This window comes from Pseudorca crassidens, chromosome 3, assembly GCF_039906515.1.
Source record: "Pseudorca crassidens isolate mPseCra1 chromosome 3, mPseCra1.hap1, whole genome shotgun sequence".
Taxonomy (NCBI): domain Eukaryota; kingdom Metazoa; phylum Chordata; class Mammalia; order Artiodactyla; family Delphinidae; genus Pseudorca; species Pseudorca crassidens.
The window spans coordinates 136,729,446-136,749,594 of record NC_090298.1 but is presented as its reverse complement, the minus strand read 5'-3'; the positions used below and the strand labels follow the sequence as shown (position 1 = coordinate 136,749,594).

Sequence of the window (20,149 nt, the reverse complement as noted above, 5' to 3'; positions counted from 1 at the left end):
CCCTCTCCCCAAGGCTTGGGGCTCACTCGCCTTTCCGCCGACCCGGGTCCTTCCTCTGCCGGGCGCTCAGAGCGTTCTCCCGTTCTGTTCCCGTCCCCACCCCGTCTTCCTCCCGCAGTCCCCGAGCCGATGGCCGGAATCCTGCCGCTGCTGACGCTGCTGCTGACGCTGGCGCAGGCGGGCGTGGCGGGCGCCGCGGGCTCGGTGCGCCTGGCGGGCGGCCTCACGCTGGGCGGCCTGTTCCCGGTGCACGCGCGGGGCGCGGCGGGCAGAGCGTGCGGGCCGCTGAAGAAGGAGCAGGGAGTGCACAGGCTCGAGGCCATGCTGTACGCGCTGGACCGCGTGAACGCCGACCCCGAGCTGCTGCCCGGGGTGCGCCTGGGCGCGCGGCTGCTCGACACCTGCTCGCGGGACACGTACGCGCTGGAGCAGGCGCTGAGCTTCGTGCAGGCGCTGATCCGCGGCCGCGGCGACGGCGACGAGGCAGCCGTGCGCTGCCCAGGCGGCGTCCCCCCGGTGCGCGCCGCGCCCCCTGAGCGCGTGGTGGCTGTCGTGGGCGCCTCGGCCAGCTCCGTCTCCATCATGGTCGCCAACGTGCTGCGCCTGTTTGCGGTGAGGGCCCGGGGGAGCGCCCGGGTTGCAGCTTCTCTCCCTCGTCCTTGCCATGGGCGTGGCTGAGGTCTGGCCTCCTTGCGAGAATCACTCTAGTTCGCAAAGAAACCTTGTCCCCTGGGCCAGACGCAAGCCTGTCTGGGAAGGTTGTTCGGAATTAAAGCGTCTAGAGTGCCCGGGGTAACTAAGTCGTCCATTAATTGCACTGTAGCCCATGAGCGTTTCTCTGCCTCGTTTTCTCTCATTTTCCCTCTTTCTTTGTCTTTCTTCTTGATTTTCTCTTTCCATCTCCCTGTCTCTCTCTTCCCCTCTCCTTTCCATAACGTCTTCACACTCCACCCTTCCTTTCTGTTTCAGCTTCAAACATCTCTGTCTTCCCTAGACCAGCTCCAGCCCGCTTCTTCCAGAACCTCCCCCTCTCTGACCTTCATACCAGCTCCCACATGCTCCCTTTTATGTGTGTGTGTTTTTTGTTGTTTTCTTTCTTTTTTTTTTTTTGCTCGTGAGTTTTTCTTTAACATGAGGGATACACCCTCTTCTCTGCTAGCCGCCCTCTTCCCAGCCTCCCCAGCCACCGTTCTCCACTCTGCTTTCACACTTACTGCCCGCACTCCTTCTCCTGGATCAGCTCAGCTGTAATCCCTGCTATTAATCACTCTAATGCACACAGATAAACCCAGTTCTAAACAGGCCCCTCCATTAGTCCAGACACAGCCTTCAATCAAATAACCCCTCCCCAGCTCTCCTGCCGGATCTGCCCCTCCTGGCCTCTCTTTGTGGCTGTTCCAGCTTGCCCCCAGCACTGTAACCCCAAACGTCCCTGTCCTGGGTCCTCATTGCCCTCCCTCCCTAGGGTCACTGACCCTCCATTCACAGCCCTGGTGTCCTTCCCCACTCCAGATACCCCAGATCAGCTACGCCTCCACGGCCCCTGAGCTTAGTGACTCCACACGCTATGACTTCTTCTCCCGCGTGGTGCCACCTGACTCCTACCAGGCCCAGGCCATGGTGGACATCGTGCGGGCATTGGGATGGAACTACGTGTCCACGCTGGCCTCCGAGGGCAACTATGGCGAGAGTGGGGTTGACGCCTTTGTGCAGATCTCCCGAGAGGCTGGTGAGCTTGGGGCAGGGGGGTCTGAGGCATGAAGGAGCCTATAGAGGGTCCGTTGGACAGGGCATAAGCAGTGAGGTAGGGCACTGGGTTCATGATGGGGAGCCTGGATGGTGCCCCCTGTGGGGGTCCTTTGGAAGACTCAGCCCCTGCCACAGGCATGAGTGGTGGTGGCCCTGGTGGGTGAATGGGTGGGACCGCAGCTGACTTTGGCATCTCCGACACCCAGGGGGGGTCTGTATTGCCCAGTCCATCAAGATTCCCAGGGAGCCAAAGCCAGGAGAATTCAATAAGGTGATCAGGAGACTCATGGAGACACCAAATGCCCGGGGCATCATCATCTTTGCCAACGAGGATGACATCAGGTGGGACAGATGGCATGTTCAATCACCGTGTTCTTCAGAGGCTGTCCTTGAAGACCCTGCCACCTCTTCTCACATATCCCAGCCACGTACATCCTCCTTTCCCTCTTTCTCACTTCCCCTTACCTTCCTGCCCCCACATACCTTTTCTACTGCCACCTCTCTGCCTGGTGCCCCCAGAAATGAACCAGGCCTGGTCTGGGTGAAGATGCTCCAAACCTAGCCAGGGAAACACGAGAATATATGTCTGTTTCTATAATTAACAGTGGGGGAGAGACTGGTGGGCGCATGTAAGTGCAGAAAATGAGCTGTCAGGGAAGGACTCCCAGGGGTGGGAGGGTATCAGCAGAAGGCCATGAGCCCCAGCAAGAGAAGGTAGGCCCTTCTTAAAGACAGCATGCAGTGGACTATGGTGCACAGAACAAGAGGGCAGGCCTGGGGTCAGAGCCTGGCTGGACACTTTACTACCTGAAAAACCCAGGGCAAGTGTCCTAAACTCCCTACATCCTACCTTTCCTGATAAACAAAGGGTCTGATGAGTGATGCAGAATGGGGTAGATGGAGAGAGAAGAATGGAAAGTGACCAGAGTTAAGTTGGAGGAGGCTCTCCGGCCCTCGCTCACCCCTACCCTATCCTTACCAGGAGGGTCCTGGAGGCTGCACGCCAGGCCAACCTGACCAGCTACTTCCTGTGGGTTGGCTCAGACAGCTGGGGAGCCAAGATCTCACCCATCCTGAACCTGGAGGACGTGGCCGTGGGAGCCATCACCATCCTGCCCAAGAGGGCCTCTATTGATGGTGAGTGGGGGAACGCCCTTCCCCACTGCATCTCCCACCCATATTTATCCTTCCCCATGATCCCCTCTTGGGGGTGCTCATTTTCCCCTTCTATAAAATTGTACCATGATCCAGGGTCCCTTCTAGGATTCCCAGATTCTAGAATTCTGAGATTCTGTGAATACAACCCTCCAAGCAGTGTTTGAATGAATTGGCAGGTGAGGAAATGCACATCCCACTCTACAGGGTGAAGAATTGTTAGGTTTTGTTTGTTTGTTTAGTTTTGTGTTAATTCAATGCCTGTATTCCTGGTTCTGCCAAAGGCACTCTGATTTGAGGGTGACTGTGGGAGGGATAGAAACCAAGGATGTGGGTCGTACTGTCCTGTTGATCAATTAATGAGGCCTTCCTCTCCACCCCTCCTCCACCATCCCGCCTGTGAATATCTGGAAGAATGCAGGAAAGATGGCCACTTTACACTAGGATTGCTCATTTCCCCAAAGGCTAAACTGAACATGCTTTGATGAGGCACTTCGGGGTATTTTATGAAGTGCAGACCCTTGTAAATGCTGAGCCCTGACTCGCAGGGGCTCCCAGCCTTTGGGAGGTGTACACCCACCCTTACACTCTTTCTTTCCCTTAGAATGCATTCAGTTGCAGGCAACAGACTAGACTGAGAGTGGTTTTAGCAATAAAGGCATTTCATTACAAGGCATGAGGTTTCAAAGTAGGGGCAACTTCATGCTTGGGGCAGTGAGTCAATGATGTTCTCAGAGCCCTGAGCTCTGTCTCCCCTTCTGTTCCCCCATCCTCTGTAGTTGCCATATGCCTTCTATTTTTTAAAAGTCAACCTGTTTTTGTTTTTGTTTTTTTAATGAATTTATTTATTTATTTATTTTTGGCTGCGGTCGGTCTTTGTTACTGCGTGCGGACTTTCTCTAGTTGCGGTGAGCGAGGGCTACTCTTCGTTGCGGTGAATGGGCCTCCCATTGCGGTGGCTTCTCTTGTTGCAGAGCACAGGCTCTAGGCATGCGGGCTTCAGTAGTTGTGGCTCGCAGGCTCTAGAGCTCAGGCTCAGTATTTGTGGCACACGGGCTTAGTTGCTCCGCGGCATGTGGTCTTCCTGGACCAGGGCTCGAACTCGTGTTCCCTGCACTGGCAGGCAGATTCTTAACCACTGCGCCACCAGGGAAGTCCCATGTGCCTTCTTGATTGTGGTGTTTTATTCACAAAGTGGCTGCTGAAGCTCCACCCATTACATCTTCATAGCAGCATCCTAACCAGGAAAGAAAAGGCAGCAAAAAATTCTCTCATGTGGTGAGGCTCTGAGCTTGTATCAGGATGCAAATTTACCATGGAGTCCCTAGATGGCTTTGAACTCATTGGCCAGGCCAGAAATTGGTCACATGGGTATCCCCAGCTGCAAAGTGAGCAAGCGGTGAAGGGACACAAGTAGTGAGCTGTGGCTAGCTCAGACTGTTGCCAGCCCCCTCCCTCCTTCCCTGTCTCTCAGGATTTGACCAGTACTTCATGACTCGCTCCCTGGAGAACAACCGCCGGAACATCTGGTTTGCTGAGTTCTGGGAAGAGAATTTTAACTGCAAACTGACCAGCTCAGGTACCCAGTCAGACGATTCCACCCGCAAATGCACAGGTGAGAGCTGCCCAGGGTGGCGAGGGTGGTGAGGGAGAAGGTGGGAGGCCAGGTTGGGCATCTGGGAGCCAGGCACACTTCCTCTGGGCATCCCTAGGACAGGTGAGGAACGCATCGGCCAGGACTCTGCCTACGAGCAGGAAGGGAAGGTGCAGTTTGTGATTGATGCTGTGTACGCCATTGCCCACGCCCTCCACAGCATGCACCAGGCTCTCTGCCCCGGGCACACAGGCCTGTGCCCGGCAATGGAGCCCACCGACGGCCGGACACTGCTGCAGTATATTCGAGCTGTACGTTTCAATGGTGAGTGGGAGCCAGAGCCCCTACGTGAATGAGGGGAAGCCTGCTGGGATGGAGTTCTTGGGACCTGGGCCGACTCAGGATGGAAGGAATGGGAGAGCAGAAGAGTATAGTGGGAGCATCTGGGCCTGAGAGCTGGAGGCTCGAGCCAAGTTCTGGGGAACAGTTTTTAACACTCCTCCTTCTCCAGGCTTCAGTACCTCCTGCTACAGGCTGCAAATTCCAGGTGTTGGGGAACTTCTCTGTGACCCCTTCTGCCTGGATCCCTCAGAGGGTCACACACAACTCTCCTCTCCATTGCACGGAGTTTGTAGTCGTCTGGTCTCTGAGGGCATGCACGGGGCACAGTGCAGACTGTGCAAAGGCACTGCTTACACAGTGGACAGGCAGCCCACTCCGAGTCTCAGGCTTCCGAATGCCTCCCCAGCCAGGCCCTGTGCTGCCTGAGCACAAGGCATGAGTCTGTGCCCCTCCAATACGAGTGGAGGGCCTGACACATGGTCAAGGCTCAGAATAAGGGTTTCTGAAAAGGCCCAGATGGACTCAGCTGTGCTTATGGTTTGCTGGGGGGGCTTCGCATTGTGTTCAATTACTATCCTTTAGTAAATTAAGAACTCTCTTCTTCCACCAAATGTTGAGCACCTTTCCTCTGCCAAGCTCTCTGTTAAAGAGCGTGACTTAGGGATTTCCCTGGCGGTCCAGTGGTTAAGACTCTGTGCTTCCACTGCAGGGGACACAGGTTCGATCCCTGGTCAGGGAAATAAGATCCCTCATGCCGATGGCCAAAAAGTTATAAATAAATAAAGAGCATGACTTAATAGCACTCCAGAACAGCTCTGCAAGCTGGTAGAACAAGCTTCTAAAAGAAATAAGGCACGCTGATTGTTCAAATCAGTACCTTTGTAAGTCTGAACTCATCCTCTCGCCTGCGCAGTTAAGCTCTTTCTTATTTCTTTTTAAATTGTGGTAACATGCACATAGCGTAATATTTACTATCTTAACCATTTTTAAGTGTACGGTTTAGTGGTGTACATTGTTGTGCAGTCAACCTCTAGAACTCTTTTCACTGTGCAGAACTGAAACTCTGTACTCATTAAACACTAACTCCCCATTTCCCCCTCCCCCAGCATTCTACATTTTGTCTATGAATTTGACTGCTCTAAGTACCTCATATAAGTGGAATCACACAGGATTTGTCCTTTTGTGAGTGGCTTATTTCACTTATCATAATGTTCTCAAGATTCATCCATGTTGTAGAATGTGTCAGAATTTCCTTCTTTTTTAAGGCTGAATAATATTCCATTGTATGTATAGACCACAATTTGCTTATCCGTTCATCCGTTGATGGACACTTGTGTTTCTTCCGCATTTTAGCTACTGTGAATATGCTGCTGTGAACATAAGTGTACAAATATCTCTTTGAGTCCCTGCTTTCCATTATTTTGGGTATATAGCTAGAAAAGGAATTGCTGGATTGTGTGGTAATTCTGTTTAATTTCTTGAGGAACCACCATATTGTTGTCCACACTGACTGCATCATTTTGCATTCCCACCAGTGAAGTATAGGGTTTCAATGTCTCCATACACTTGCCAACACTTACTTTCTGTTGTCTGACAGTGGCTATCCTAAGTGGGTGTGAGGTGGTATCTCACTGCGGTTTTGATCCGAATTTCCCTGATGATAGGGGATGCTGAGCACCTTTTCACGTGCTTGCTAAGCTCTTCCTTTGTCCTGGCTGGGCCTTTGATGGGCTCGAGAACCAGCTGAGGATGACAGGCTCTCCTTCCAGGCAGCGCAGGAACCCCTGTGATGTTCAATGAGAACGGGGATGCACCCGGGCGATACGACATCTTCCAGTACCAGGTGACCAATGGCAGTGCGGGCAGTGGCAGCTACCAGGCTGTGGGCCAGTGGGCGGAGACCCTCAGACTGGATGTGAGTGGCACGGGATGAGCTCTGGGCACAGGGAGGCGGACCCACCTTCCTGGATGTGGGAGTCACAGGTCCCGGTGTCCCCTGTGTCCCAGGTGGAAGCCCTGCAGTGGTCGGGAGACCCCCGAGAGATGCCCGAGTCTCAGTGCAGCCTCCCCTGTGGGCCGGGAGAGCGGAAAAAGATGGTGAAGGGCGTCCCCTGCTGTTGGCACTGTGAGGCCTGCGACGGGTACCGCTTCCAGGTGGACGAGTTCACTTGCGAGGCCTGCCCCGGGGACATGAGGCCCACGCGCAACCACACGGGCTGCCGCCCCACGCCAGTGGTCCGCCTGTCCTGGTCCTCGCCCTGGGCGGCCCCGCCCCTCCTCTTGGCCGTGCTGGGCATCATGGCCACCACCACAGTGGTGGCCACCTTCATGCGGCACAACAACACGCCCATAGTCCGGGCCTCTGGCCGCGAGCTCAGTTACGTCCTCCTCACCGGCATCTTCCTCATCTACACGGTCACCTTCCTCATGGTGGCTGAGCCCGGGGCGGCTGTCTGCGCTGCCCGCAGGCTCTTCCTCGGCCTGGGAACCACCCTCAGCTACTCTGCTTTGCTCACGAAGACCAACCGCATCTACCGCATCTTTGAGCAAGGGAAGCGCTCGGTCACGCCCCCACCCTTCATCAGCCCCACTTCGCAGCTCGTCATCACCTTCAGCTTCACCTCCGTGCAGGTGAGTTCTTGGGCTCCCAGAGTGACGGGGTGGGCAAACGGGATCGGGGCTGGGGGTATGGGCACTGACCTCCACCTTAAAACTCAGAGTCCCGGGCTTCCCTGGTGGCGCAGTGGTTGAGGGTCCTCCTGCCAATGCAGCGGACACGGTTCGTGCCCGGTCCGGAAAGATCCCACATGCCGCGGAGCGGCTGCGCCCGTGAGCCATGGCCTCTGAGCCTGCGTGTCCGGAGCCTGTGCTCCGCAACGGGAGAGGCCACAACAGTGAGAGGCCCGCGTACCGCAAAAAAAAAAAAAAAAAAAAAAAAAATCAGAGTCCCTCTTCTATTTTGGCCTCTATGTTAAAAAAAAAAAAAGAAAAAGTCCCAGGAGATAGGGCGCTACTATTTCTGTAACTAGAAGAACTCATTTAGGAGCAGCTGTTTCCTTCTGCTTCATCCTTGAAGGAAAATGGATCAGTAAGGTAGGGAGTGCAAGCATCCTGTTATTTTTCTGTAAAACAGTGAAATTATTTTCATAAAGTGAACGTGCTCTTCCATAATTTGGCTCCCAGGGCAAAGAGAATCTGATGAATTTCCCCCAAGCAGAGAATCTGTTTCCATAAAGGCAGTTCCTGCTGCCCAGTCACTGGGTAACTTGGATAAGAGGCACAGGGTCTAATGATACTATGCGGAGTGAAGCATCCAGTTCCATTGATGGCCAGAATTTCATGCTGTATGTGCAGCAAAAGCAGAGTTCCTTTAGGGTTTTCTCTGAGATGGTAATATTACAACATTGGAAATGGCTCCTGTGGTCTGGAAAGCACTGGATGTTTTCTGTGTAAAGGGTGCTAAGAGACAAGTATGTGTGACATTGTATGACATTGCAGAGCCAGCCCAGTTCTCAGGGCCAGGTGGATGGCCCATGCTCAGCTCATTTGGACACGGCTCACTCTCCACCCCAGGAGAGCCCTTCTTCCTACCCAGCTCTGCATATAACATGGTCATTCCCACCCATGGGCCTCAGTCCATGCAATTCTTCACAACTGGAAGGTGCTGCCATTTTCTGACACATAGCAGGGTCTGAGCGTCCTCTGTCAGGGCCGGAATCTCAGTGCACAGCCCATCCTCAGAAAGCACCTCACTGCTTCCTGCCTGAAACCCCCGTGGCACCTCTTGCCCCAGGATAGAGATGTTTAGACTGCATTCAGTACCCCCATCCGGCTCACCTATGGACTCTCCACATTATACCTCTCTTTCTAGAAATCCCAAATCTTTTCAAAGATGCACACCTTCAACGTTACAAGGTTATTCAGCAATATGATGGATGTGAAATGGTATCTCATTGTTTTAATTTGTCTCTACTTACTAGTGCAGCTAGCCTTTGTACTTTCCTCTTCTGTGATGTGCCTGTGCCTCTTCCTGTGCTTTGCTCACTTTCTATTATTTTGTAGGCTTTTGTTATCTGTACTGGATGCTAATTCTTTTACCAAGTACGTGGGTTGCAAATTCAGTGGGGCGCATTTTGGTTGCTACTCCCGTGTATCATAGGCCTTGGGTTTTAGTTTCTCTTGGGCAACTTTCCCCCCCAGCTAGAGGATTTCTAAGAGGAGCCTCCATGCTTCCTTCCTGGACAGTGGGTGGAGTTTTATTTTAATAGTCCCTTGTTCATGGGGCTGCTGCCTTTGGGAGAATCACAAAAAGGTGTTCCTTCTGGGTGTGCGAATTATTGAAAAAGCATCCTTTCCTCTAGGATCACATGGCCCTACTCCAGGTGCACAGTATGGCACTGAAGTGTTGGCTAGGTTTCAGCCCCACTCCTCCCAAGTCAAGCATCTTGTGCAGTGAACCACCTGGACAAATGTAGGGGACGGCCCTTCCAGGGTCCCACCTTTATGCAGTGTCTTAGTTCCTACTTCCCAGCTTCCCTTGGCTCGAGGTCATGTCTCCCCTCACTGTGAAGGAATTCATACTCCATCTTCTCCTTGTTAGGGCCTGTGTCTGACTCTGACCTCCCTGGCCACCTGGCATCAGTTCACATTCTTACTGCTCTCCATTCAGTGCCTCTATATTTTGAGCCTCACTATGCATTCACACACAATTTCATTATATCTTGTTCAACAGTTCTCTGGATCTGGAGAAGGAAGGGGGTCCTCAGGAACTTGGTTTGCCATATTGCTAGATTAGATAAAGCTAGTGTTTTCTCACCTACAGAATACATGATACTGCCTCCCTGGACGGTTGTGAAGGGAAACATTTCTGCTGGGCCTGGTTCCTAATCAGTTGGACATGAACTGACTCCTCCCCCAAGCTGGCATCATGTCTTCACAACAGATTATGAGGGTTCCCATTCGGTAGATAGAGGAAATGTGATTAGGGTCACCTTTCCAGAGCCCCTGCCTGCAGTCACTGCACCTTGCTGGGCTCAGTAAACGGTGGTGGTAATGGCTGAAATACAGGAAGAGGACATCCAGGGCCCCTTCCCCAATCAGCCCAGATGTCCCCAGCACATACTTCCACTGCAGCCCCTTCTCTCCACCTGCCTGTGTCACAGGCCTTTGCCCAGGCAGTCCCCTCCTGGACAGCCCTCCCCTCTCCACAGTGGCTCTCAGGCCTGAGCATCCCACTCAATAGGCCAGGAGCCTAAAAGCGACCCTAACCTGCTAGAGATCTCAGTCGAGGGTGAGGCTGGGTGTGTCCTTGATACCATGTTGGCTCCTGCAGGTGGTGGGAGTGATGGCCTGGATGGGGGCCCAGCCCCCACACAGTGTGATTGACTATGAAGAGCAGCGGACGGTGGAACCAGAGCAGGCCAGAGGGGTGCTCAAGTGCGACATGTCAGATCTCTCCCTTGTCGGCTGCCTGGGCTACAGCCTCTTGCTCATGGTCACATGCACGGTGTATGCCATCAAGGCCCGTGGCGTGCCTGAGACCTTCAATGAGGCCAAGCCCATTGGCTTCACCATGTACACCACCTGCATCATCTGGCTGGCTTTTGTGCCTATCTTCTTTGGCACTGCCCAGTCAGCTGAAAAGGTAATCTGGGTCCCCCATCAGTTTCATGACCTCGTTTATTTCCTGCCTGTCCACGGAAGGGCTCGATTATTCCAAGAGCTGGGCCACCCATATGAATGCTTGCTTGGTTGGCTGATTAATTCATGTACTCATTTGTCTTTCCAGTCTCCCTCCAGTTGTTCTCTCAGTCCCCTTTCCATTGTTTATTCATTCATTTTTTTCATCCATGCTTCTTCCAACCAACAATTAACTTTATTTTATTCAATTATCTTTTCATATACTTTACATCTGCCAATCCATTCATCTGTCGGTCTATTTGTTTGACAGTCATTTATTCATGTGTACAGTGGAGCATTTGTTTATTCACCTCCGTCTTCCCTTTGTTTGCCTACTTGCTCCTTTATTCAGGTTTGGTTCATCCATTCATTTGTACATTTGAAAACATGTTCATTCATTCATTAACATTCTCTAGCACTTTTTAGGCATATGGACCATTTTCCCAGGTGTTGCTCTCTCTGAATGAACCTCTCACTTCCCTTGATCACTTGTCTACTCAGTCCTGTGTCGTTTACCCTTCTTCCTGCCTATACCAGAGCCAAACAGTGACTACCAATTCTTCATGCCACAGGGCCTTTGCTTACACTGCTCTCCTTTATTGAGTGCTCATTCCCAGTCACTTGACTGAAATAGACTCACTTCCAGGCTGTGTGGGGGTGGAGGGCGGGAGAGACCTGGGCTGAGTCCAACCTGGTCCCTTCCTCCGTGGCCTAGATCTACATCCAAACCACCACACTGACTGTGTCCTTAAGCCTGAGTGCATCGGTGTCCCTCGGCATGCTCTATGTACCCAAAACCTACGTCATCCTGTTTCACCCGGAGCAGAACGTGCAGAAGCGGAAACGGAGCCTCAAGACAACCTCCACAGTGGCAGCCCCACCCAAGGGCGAAGGCACAGAGGCCCCCAAGTAGCAAGTAAGGAATGAATGGGACAATTGCTCCCCGTCCTCTGTTCTTTTCTTTCCCTTGCTTCATGGTGGAAGCTGTGAAGAGCCCAGATCTGCAGTGAGCAATCAGGGTGGGGAGTCCACAAAGGCCACGGCCACCAAGATGGAGCTGACCTGGACCCACAGGACACCTTTTTCTGTGATGATGGCATCATACTTCCTCACTGCAGACCAGACTTTCTACTCATGGTGGGAAACAGCCACTGAGAGAATCCTACTCTGGAGAGGGACTAAACTTATACTCACTGATTTGAAGTTCAGAGATCATGATGAAGACCTGGGCTTGGCCCAGTGTGAGTGGATTTCCACCCCTTGATCAACCACCAGAATTTGGGGATTGGGCAGCATGTGAGAATATTTAGACCCCAGAATGAGATTCAGGGTTGGAGTCAGGGAGGAGCAGTTTCCACAAGAGCTCTGTGGGTCTGTATTTTGGACTAACTTGGGCTTGGGTAAATATTTTGCTGGTACAGAGGGATCGAGCCTTGGATGAGAGCCCTGTGAGAGAAGATGGGCCTGCACAGGACAGGGGAATGAGCAGAGGGAACTGGCATGCTCCCATGAGATTATTTGTGGCAGGGTCTTTTCCTCGAGATCTTTTCTCCTGGGATCTGGGGGATGTCACACTTAGAGAACTGCTTTTTTTTCCTTTCCCATGTGTATTCCCTTAAATGAACCCTGAACTTTAAGAAAATCAGATACACTTGTGTGGTGGTAGGGGTGTGAGAATAAACTAGCAAGGGTGGTGTTTGCCCTCCTCTGATACCTGTAAGGGATGGTGTTCACAAGTTCTAGGTTGGGACCAGTGACAGAGAGAGTTGTGTCCATGGCGAAGATTAATTCCAAGTGGAAAACTTAGGATGAACATCAAAACTGTTCTCTTCCAATATTTCCTGGGGAGATCCCCTTCGAAAGGCAAGCATGAGGCATGGGAAGGAAGATGCTTGGACTTCAAATGCATTTTTCATTAATCTTTTTTTAACAAGATGTTCAGTTTAAGTTAATGGAATTTTATTTCCCTGGGGTAGAATTTAAATTTGTTAAATTGACTTTTTTTATTTATCAGTATGAATTCTCTAGTATCTAATGTCTGGAACTGATTCTGAAGATCAACAACACTTCATACAACATGGAGACTCTTCCTTAGACAGAGTCTCTGCATAATCCATTTTGACCTTGGGACTAGGTGTTTCTGCATTCTTTAATAGGGCTTCTCCTCAGAATAACATTTTTGGTGTACAGATTCTCCTTCCTCACATTTGTTGCATTCCTAGGAATTCTCCACAGTGTGAGCTATGACATTTCATATATTGCTGGATGCTTACCAAAATTCATTATTTCATACAGGTTAGCTCCTGTGTGGGTTTCCTGATGTACAATGAGGTGTGTTTTCTTACTGATGGCTTTTCCACATTAGTGCTTTGATAGGGTTTTTCTCCTATATTAACTCTTAGAGAACAATGAGCTCTGATCTCCGAATGAAGGTTTTCCTGTATTTATTATTTTCTTGGTGTTTCTCTTGGTATGAATTCTCTGATGTGCCGTGAGTCTTGACTTCTAGTTGAAAACTTTTCCACAGTTTTACATTTTTGTGGTTTTACCCACTCTGAACTCTGTGACTTAGATTTTGGATGATTTCTTAGTAAAAGCTTTTCCACATTTAGAGGTTTTCTCCCCATGTGAAGTTTCAGACTTAGAGTCCTGGTTTCCCGCTGAAGACTTTCATATACTCCCCACATTCATTCAGACTGGTCTCTCTGATGTGGATTCTTTGATGCACAGTGAGTTCTGTCGTCTTCTTCTGGGCCTTCTCACATTCAGTCCACTTGTAGAAGATGCATGCACCATTTTGTGTGCAGTGGGGGCATCCTCTATTGCTAAAGGCATTGTCATATTTAGTACATTTGTGAGATTTCTCTCCTTTCTGAATTCTCTAATGTGTACAAAAAGTCCTGACTCTTGGAAGAGGGCTTTTCCACATTCAGTGTGTACATAATGTCTCTACCTTGGATCATTTCTTTGATGTTCAGTGGGGGTTGACAAATCCTTGAAGGTTTTTCCATGCTCTTTGCATGCATAGTTTGCCTTCTCCGATGTCCAATCAATCAATTTGAACCCCTGAAAAAAGTTTTTCCCCCAAATTTGTGGAATTTATAAGGCATTCTGCCTATGTGTTTCATTTTCTGTTGAATAAGAGCCAGGCTATACCTATAGGCTTTCTCACATTCATTGTCCTTGAATGATTTCTCACCAGTATGGATTATATATTCCAGTGAAAACGGGGTTCTGGTTGGAGGCTTTTCCACATTACAGTCACAGTATTTCTCTCCAGTGTGAGTTCTCTAAAGCAGAGTAAGATTACATTTTGTTATAAGCTTTTATTCACCATGTTCAATGTGTTGAGACTTGTACAGGAGGGATTTTTTTATATTACTTATATTCTTATGCATTTTCTCTAGTTTGGTTTTTAGTGGACACATTTATAACATTTATTACAACTTTGTCACATTTATTACATTTTGTGGTCTTTGGAAATTTCTTCCAAATTCATTACATTCATTGTCTCTCACTTTATTCAGTAATTTCTCCGTAAATAAATGTAAATTTTCCCAAACGTTTGACTTGGGTTTTCTGTTCCTTTTGTATATAGTTATTGACTTGCAAGACTCCCTGTAAAATGGAATAAAATGATAACTCCAAGTGAATCATTTTATAGAAGGAAACCTCTTCAGGAATACTGTTATATTGACGTCTTTGCCTCTAAATATGAAAAATTCCTAAGTGTAAACATTTCCCACCTCTTGGGCTTTGAGGGGAGAAATCTGCTCCAGTGTGGACAGAGCAGAGTACTGAAAGCTATGACAAGTAGGTTGGGAGTTTCAGAGATGACATTTTAATCTGTGGAGGAAAGAGTAGGAATCAAGATGGGCTGCAGCTCTGAAAGGGGAAGACTGAGTGGGAGGATTGGATGGAAAAGGCAAAGAAAGGTAGAGAGAGGCACTAATGGTGATGGGACTGGGTTTGGACGTTTTTAGCCTCATCACTTCATTCATGGATTACTATTGCAAAACTTTAGTCTTTCTGCTTTCTGTATTTTCCCCCCTCTCATCCTACACACCAGTATCAAAATCATCATGCCAGGGCACCAGCTCCCCACACTTATAGGAACATTGCTGTGGGTCCTGCCCTCTCCCAACACCTGCATCAGGCTGTGAGTCATTCTCATATTTACCTGTAGACTCAGAAGCAGAAATTGCAGGAAGGGTGCACTAGTCTAGAGAATCATGGCCTCATGCACTGTTCACTGATATAATCTGACAGATTAAGCATCATTAGGTTATTCTACCAGAGCTCTTGAGTGCTGAATTTACCTGTAGTATCAACTTTCTAGTTTTTTCCCCATTCTGATTTGCTACACAGGGAAAATTTCCAGGATCCGCAGACCTTGTCTTGCCCCTGCCCCTGTATACTTCCTTCACTCAGCTTTCACATCTTGACTTGTACAACACTGAGGTTAAGACATCTTGAGATCAATTCCAGCTCTGCCACTTACTAGATGGGTGACTTTGGGCAAGATAATTAGCCTCTCCCATAGCCAGTCTCCTTAATGATCTCCACAGAGATGCCCAAGCCATTGACCCCATTTACCTACTACTGACCCTCCTAGTCCTACCAATCACTGTCCATGCAGACCCCATTCATTAAGCAAAGTCCTCAGCTGACAAGTCCCATCACCCCTCTCAGACCCACTAGCCCTCTGATTCACTGATCTCCACAGACTGCTCATTCATTGCTGCTCCAACAATTATCATTGGGTATTTCCTCTGTGCTAAGCACCTGGGATACATCAGTCTATAAAATAGACAAGGATTGTCTCCTTCATGGAACTTACATCCTAGTTGTGGAGACAAACAATAAACAATATGTAACACAAATAAATTATGAAATATGTTAGGAGGTGATAAAGTGCTGTGGAAAAAAGAAAACAGAGCAAGATAGGGAGAAAGGGAAAGACTAGAGGGGATGGGCTGCAATTTAAATAAAGTGGTTAGTATAAGCTTCCTTGAGAAGGTGGAACTTGAAGGAAGTGGACAGTGAGCCATGGAATTATCTGGGGGAAGAAGGGTCTAGTGGATGGAGCGGCCAGTGCAGAAGCCCTAGGGCAAGGGCATGCATGTGTGTCTGAAGACCCAGTCAAGAGGCTGGTGCGGTTGCAGCAGGGCAAGTGGAGGAAACAATGTGAGAAAGGTAGGTGAGGTATATCAGTCAGAGTTCTCCAGAGAAGCAGAACCAATAGAACATATTGGTTTCTGTGGAGAACGCTGATAGATAGATTAGATAGAGATAGAGATAGAGAAAATATATAGTATGTATAGATATAGATAGAAAGGCTAAAAAATAGATGGATAGATCGATCTATCTATCTTATCATCTTTCTAACTATCTAACTTATACCTAATAGGATGTGTGTGTGTGTGTGTGTGTGTGTGCGTGTGTGTGTATGCATAATGTCAAGACATATATTTTAAGAAATGGCTCCCAGATTGGTTCAAGGTGGTGGAATAGAAGGATGTGTGCTTACTCCCTCTTGTGAGAGCACCGGAATCACAAGTAACTGCAGAACAATCATCAACAGGAAGACACTGGAACTCACCAAAAAAGATACCCCACATCCAGAGACAAAGGAGAAGCCACAATGAGATGATAGGAGGGGCACAATCACAATAAAATCAATTCCCATAACTGCTGGGTGGGTGACTCACAAACTGGAGAACACTTATACCACAGAAGTCCACCCACTGGAGTGAAGGTTCTGAGCCCCATGACAGGCTTCCCAACCTGGGGGTCCAGCAACGGGAGGAGGAATTACTAGAGAATCAGACTTTGAAGGCAAGCAGGATTTGATGGCAGGGTTTTGACAGGGCATGGGGAAACAGAGACTCCACTCTTGGAGGGCACACACAAAGTAGTGTGTGCATTGGGACCCAGGGGGAAGAAGCAGTGAGACTGAACCAGACTTACCTGATAGTGTTGGAGGGTCTCCTGCAGCGGCAGGAGGTAGCTGTGGCTCACCATGAGAACACAGACACCGGCAGCAGAAGTTCTGGGAAGTGCTCCTTGGCGTGAGCCCTCCCAGAGTCTGCCATTGGCCCCACCAAAGAGCCAGGTAGGTTCCAGTGTTGGGTTGCCTCAGGCCAAACAATAACAGGGAGGGAACCCAGCCCCAACCATCAGCCTACAAGCAGTTTAAAGTTTTACTGAGCTATGCTCACCAAAGCAACACTCAGCTCTACTCACCACCAGTCCCTCCCATCAGGAAACTTACACAAGCCTCTTAGATTACCTCATCCACCAGAGGGCAGACAGCAGAATCAAGAAGAACTACAATCCTGCAGCCCGTGGAACAAAAAACACATTCACAGAAAGATAGACAAGATGAAAAGGCAGAGGGCTATGTATCAGATGAAGGAACAAGATGAAACCCCAGAAAAACAACTAAATGAAGTGGAGCTAGGCAAACTTCTGGAACAGTGAAGTTGATCCAGGACCTTGGAAAAAGAATGGAGGCAAAGATCAAGAAGCTGCAAGAAATGTTTAACAAAGACCTAGAAGAATTAAAGAACAAACAAACAGAGATACAATGACTGAAATGAAAACTACACTAGAAGGAATCAATAGCACAATAACTGAGGTAGAAGAACGGATAAGTGACCTGGAAGACAGAATGGTGGAATTCACTGCTGTGGAACAGAATAAAGGGAAAAAAAAAGAAAAGAAATGAAGACCACCTATGAGACCTCTGGGACAACATTAAAGGCAACAACATTCGCATTATAGGGGTCTCAGAAGGAGAAGAGAGAGAGGTGGGACCAGAGGAAATGTTTGAAGAGAATATAGTCAAAAACTTCCCTAACATGGGAAAGGAAATAGCCACCCAAGTCCAGGAAGTTCAGTGAATCCCATACAAGATAAACCCAAGGAGAAACAAGCTGAGACACATAGTAATCAAATTGGGAAAAATTAAAGGCAAAGAAAAATTATTGAAAGCAGCAATGGAAAAATGACAAATAACATTCAAGAGAACTCCCATAAGGTTAACAGCTGATTTCTCAGCAGAAACCCTACAAGCCAGAAGGGAGTGGTATGATATATTTAAAGTGATGAAAGGGAAGAACCTACAACCAGGATTACTCTACCCGGCAAGGATCTCATTCAGGTTTGATGGAGAAATCAAAAGCTTTACAGACAAGCAGAAGCTAAGAGAATTCAGCACCACCAAAGCAGCTCTACAAAAAATGCTAAAGGAACTTCTCTAAGTGGGAAACATAAGAAAAAAAAAGGACCTACAAAAACAAACCCAAAACAATTAAGAAAATGGTCATAGGAACATACATATTGGTAATTACCTTAAAAGTGAATGGATTAAATGCTCCAACCAAAAGACACAGGCTTGCTGAATGGAAACAAAAACAAGACCCATATATACGCTGTCTACAAGAGACCCACTTCAGACCTAGGGTCACATACAGACTGAAAGTGAGGGGATGGAAAAAGATATTCCGTGCAAATGGAAATCAAAAGAAAGCTGGAGTAGTAATACTCATATCAGATAAAACAGACTTTAAAATAAAGAATGTTACTTGAGACAAAGAAGGACACTACATAATGATCAAGGGATCGATCCAAGAAGAAGATATAACAATTATAAATATATATGCACCCAACATAGGAGCACCTCAATACATAAGGAAACTACTAACAGCTATAAAAGAGGAAATCAACAATAACACAATAATAGTGGGGGGGGGCTTCCCTGGTGGCGCAGTGGTTGAGACTCCGCCTGCTGATGCGGGGGACACGGGTTCGTGCCCCGGTCTGGGAGGATCCCACATGCTGCAGAGCGGCTGGGCCCGTGAGCCATGGCTGCTGAGCCTGCGCATCCAGAGCCTGTGCTCTGCAACGGGAGAGGCCACAACAGTGAGAGGCCCATGTACCACCAAAAAAAAAAAAAAAAAATTAGTGGGGGATTTTAACACCTCACTTATACCAATGGACAGATCATCCAAAGGGAAAATTCATAAGGAAACAGAAGCTTTAAATGACACAATAGACCAGATAGATTTAATTGATATTTATAGGACATTCCATCCAAAAACAGCAGATTACACTTTCTTCTCAAGTGCGCATGGAACATTCTCCAGGATAGATCACATCTTGGGTCACAACTCAAGCTCCAGTAAATTTAAGAAAATTGAAATCATATCAAACATCTTTTCTGACCACAGCGCTATGAGATTAGAAATCAATTACAGGGAATAAAACGTAAAAGACACAAACATATGGAGGCTAAACAGTACATTACTAAACAACCAAGAAATCACTGAAGAAATCAAAGAGGAAATCAAAAAATACCTAGAGACAAATGACAATGAAAACTCGATGATCCAAGACCTATGGGATGCAGCAAAAGCAGTTCTAAGAGGGAAGTTTATAGCAATACAAGCCTACCTCAAGAAACAAGAAAAATCTCATGTAAACAATCTAACCTTACACCTAAAGCAACTAGAGAAAGAAGCACAAACAAAAAGCAAAGTTAGCAGAAGGAAAGAAATCATAAAGATCAGAGCAGAAATAAATGAAATAGAAACAAAGTAATCAATAGCAAAGATCAATAAAACTAAAAGCTGGTTCTCTGAGAAGATAAACAAAATTGATAAAGCATTAGCCATACTCATCAAGAAAAAGATGGTGAGGACTCAAATCAATAAAATTAGAAATGAAAAAGGAGAACTTACAACAGACACCGCAGAAATACAAAGCATCCTAAGAGACTACTACAAGCAACTCTATGCCAATAGAATGGACAAACTGTAAGAAATGGACAAATTCTTAGAAAGGTATAACCTTCCCAGATTGAACCAGGAAGAAATAGAAAATATAAACAGACCAAACACAAGTAATGAAATTGAAACTGTGATTAAAAATTTTCTAACAAACAGAGGTCCAGGACCAGATGGCTTCACAGGAGAATTCTATCAAACATTTAGAGAAGAGCTAACACCCATCCTTCTCAAACTCTTCTAAAAAATTGCAGAGGAAGGAACACTCCCAAACTCATTCTATGAGGCCACCATCACCCTGATACCAAAAGCAAACAAAGATACTACAAAAAAAGAAAATTACAGACCAATATCGCTGATGAATATAGATACAAAAATCCTCAACAAAATGTTAGTAAACAGAATCCAACCATGATCAAATGGGATTTATCCCAGGTATGCAAGGATTCTTCAATATATGCAAACCAATCAGTGTGATACACCATATTAACAAATTGAAGAAGAAAAACCATAAGATCATCTCAATAGACGCAGGAAAATCTTTTGACAAAATTCAACACCAACTTATGATAAAAAAGTCTCCAGAAAGTGGGCATAGAGGGAACCTAACTCAACATAATGAAGGTCATATACGACAAGCCGACAGCAAACATCATTCTCAATGGTGAAAAACTGAAAGCATTTCCTCTAAGATCAGGAGCAAGACAAGGATGTCCACTCTCACCACTATTATTCAACATAGTTTTGGAAGTCCTAGCCACGGCAATGAGAGAAGAAAAAGAAATAAAAGAATACAAATTGGAAAAGAAGAAGTAAAGCTGTCACTGTTTGCAGATGACAT

At 47.8% G+C, this 20,149-nt stretch overlaps 1 protein-coding gene across 1 annotated transcript; it reads left to right on the top strand.

Annotated features, from left to right (window-relative positions):
- The first annotated feature begins 129 nt into the window (after positions 1-129).
- On the top strand, positions 130-14,025 carry GRM6 (glutamate metabotropic receptor 6). Its single transcript, XM_067730243.1, has 10 exons — positions 130-612; positions 1,513-1,729; positions 1,956-2,091; positions 2,732-2,886; positions 4,379-4,519; positions 4,622-4,822; positions 6,610-6,755; positions 6,848-7,471; positions 10,173-10,484; positions 11,235-14,025. The coding sequence occupies exons 1-10, from the start codon at positions 130-132 to the stop codon at positions 11,430-11,432; spliced, it is 2,613 nt and encodes an 870-aa protein (XP_067586344.1). The 3' UTR covers positions 11,433-14,025.
- Positions 14,026-20,149: the final 6,124 nt, after the last annotated feature.

Coding starts and splice junctions, on each gene's coding strand:
- GRM6 (XM_067730243.1), top strand. CDS start 130: ATGGCCGGAATCCTGCCGCTGCTGACGCTGCTGCTGACGCTGGCGCAG. Junction 1,730..1,955: donor GCAGATCTCCCGAGAGGCTG/GTGAGCTTGGGG, acceptor TCCGACACCCAG/GGGGGGTCTGTATTGCCCAG. Junction 4,520..4,621: donor TTCCACCCGCAAATGCACAG/GTGAGAGCTGCC, acceptor TCCCTAGGACAG/GTGAGGAACGCATCGGCCAG.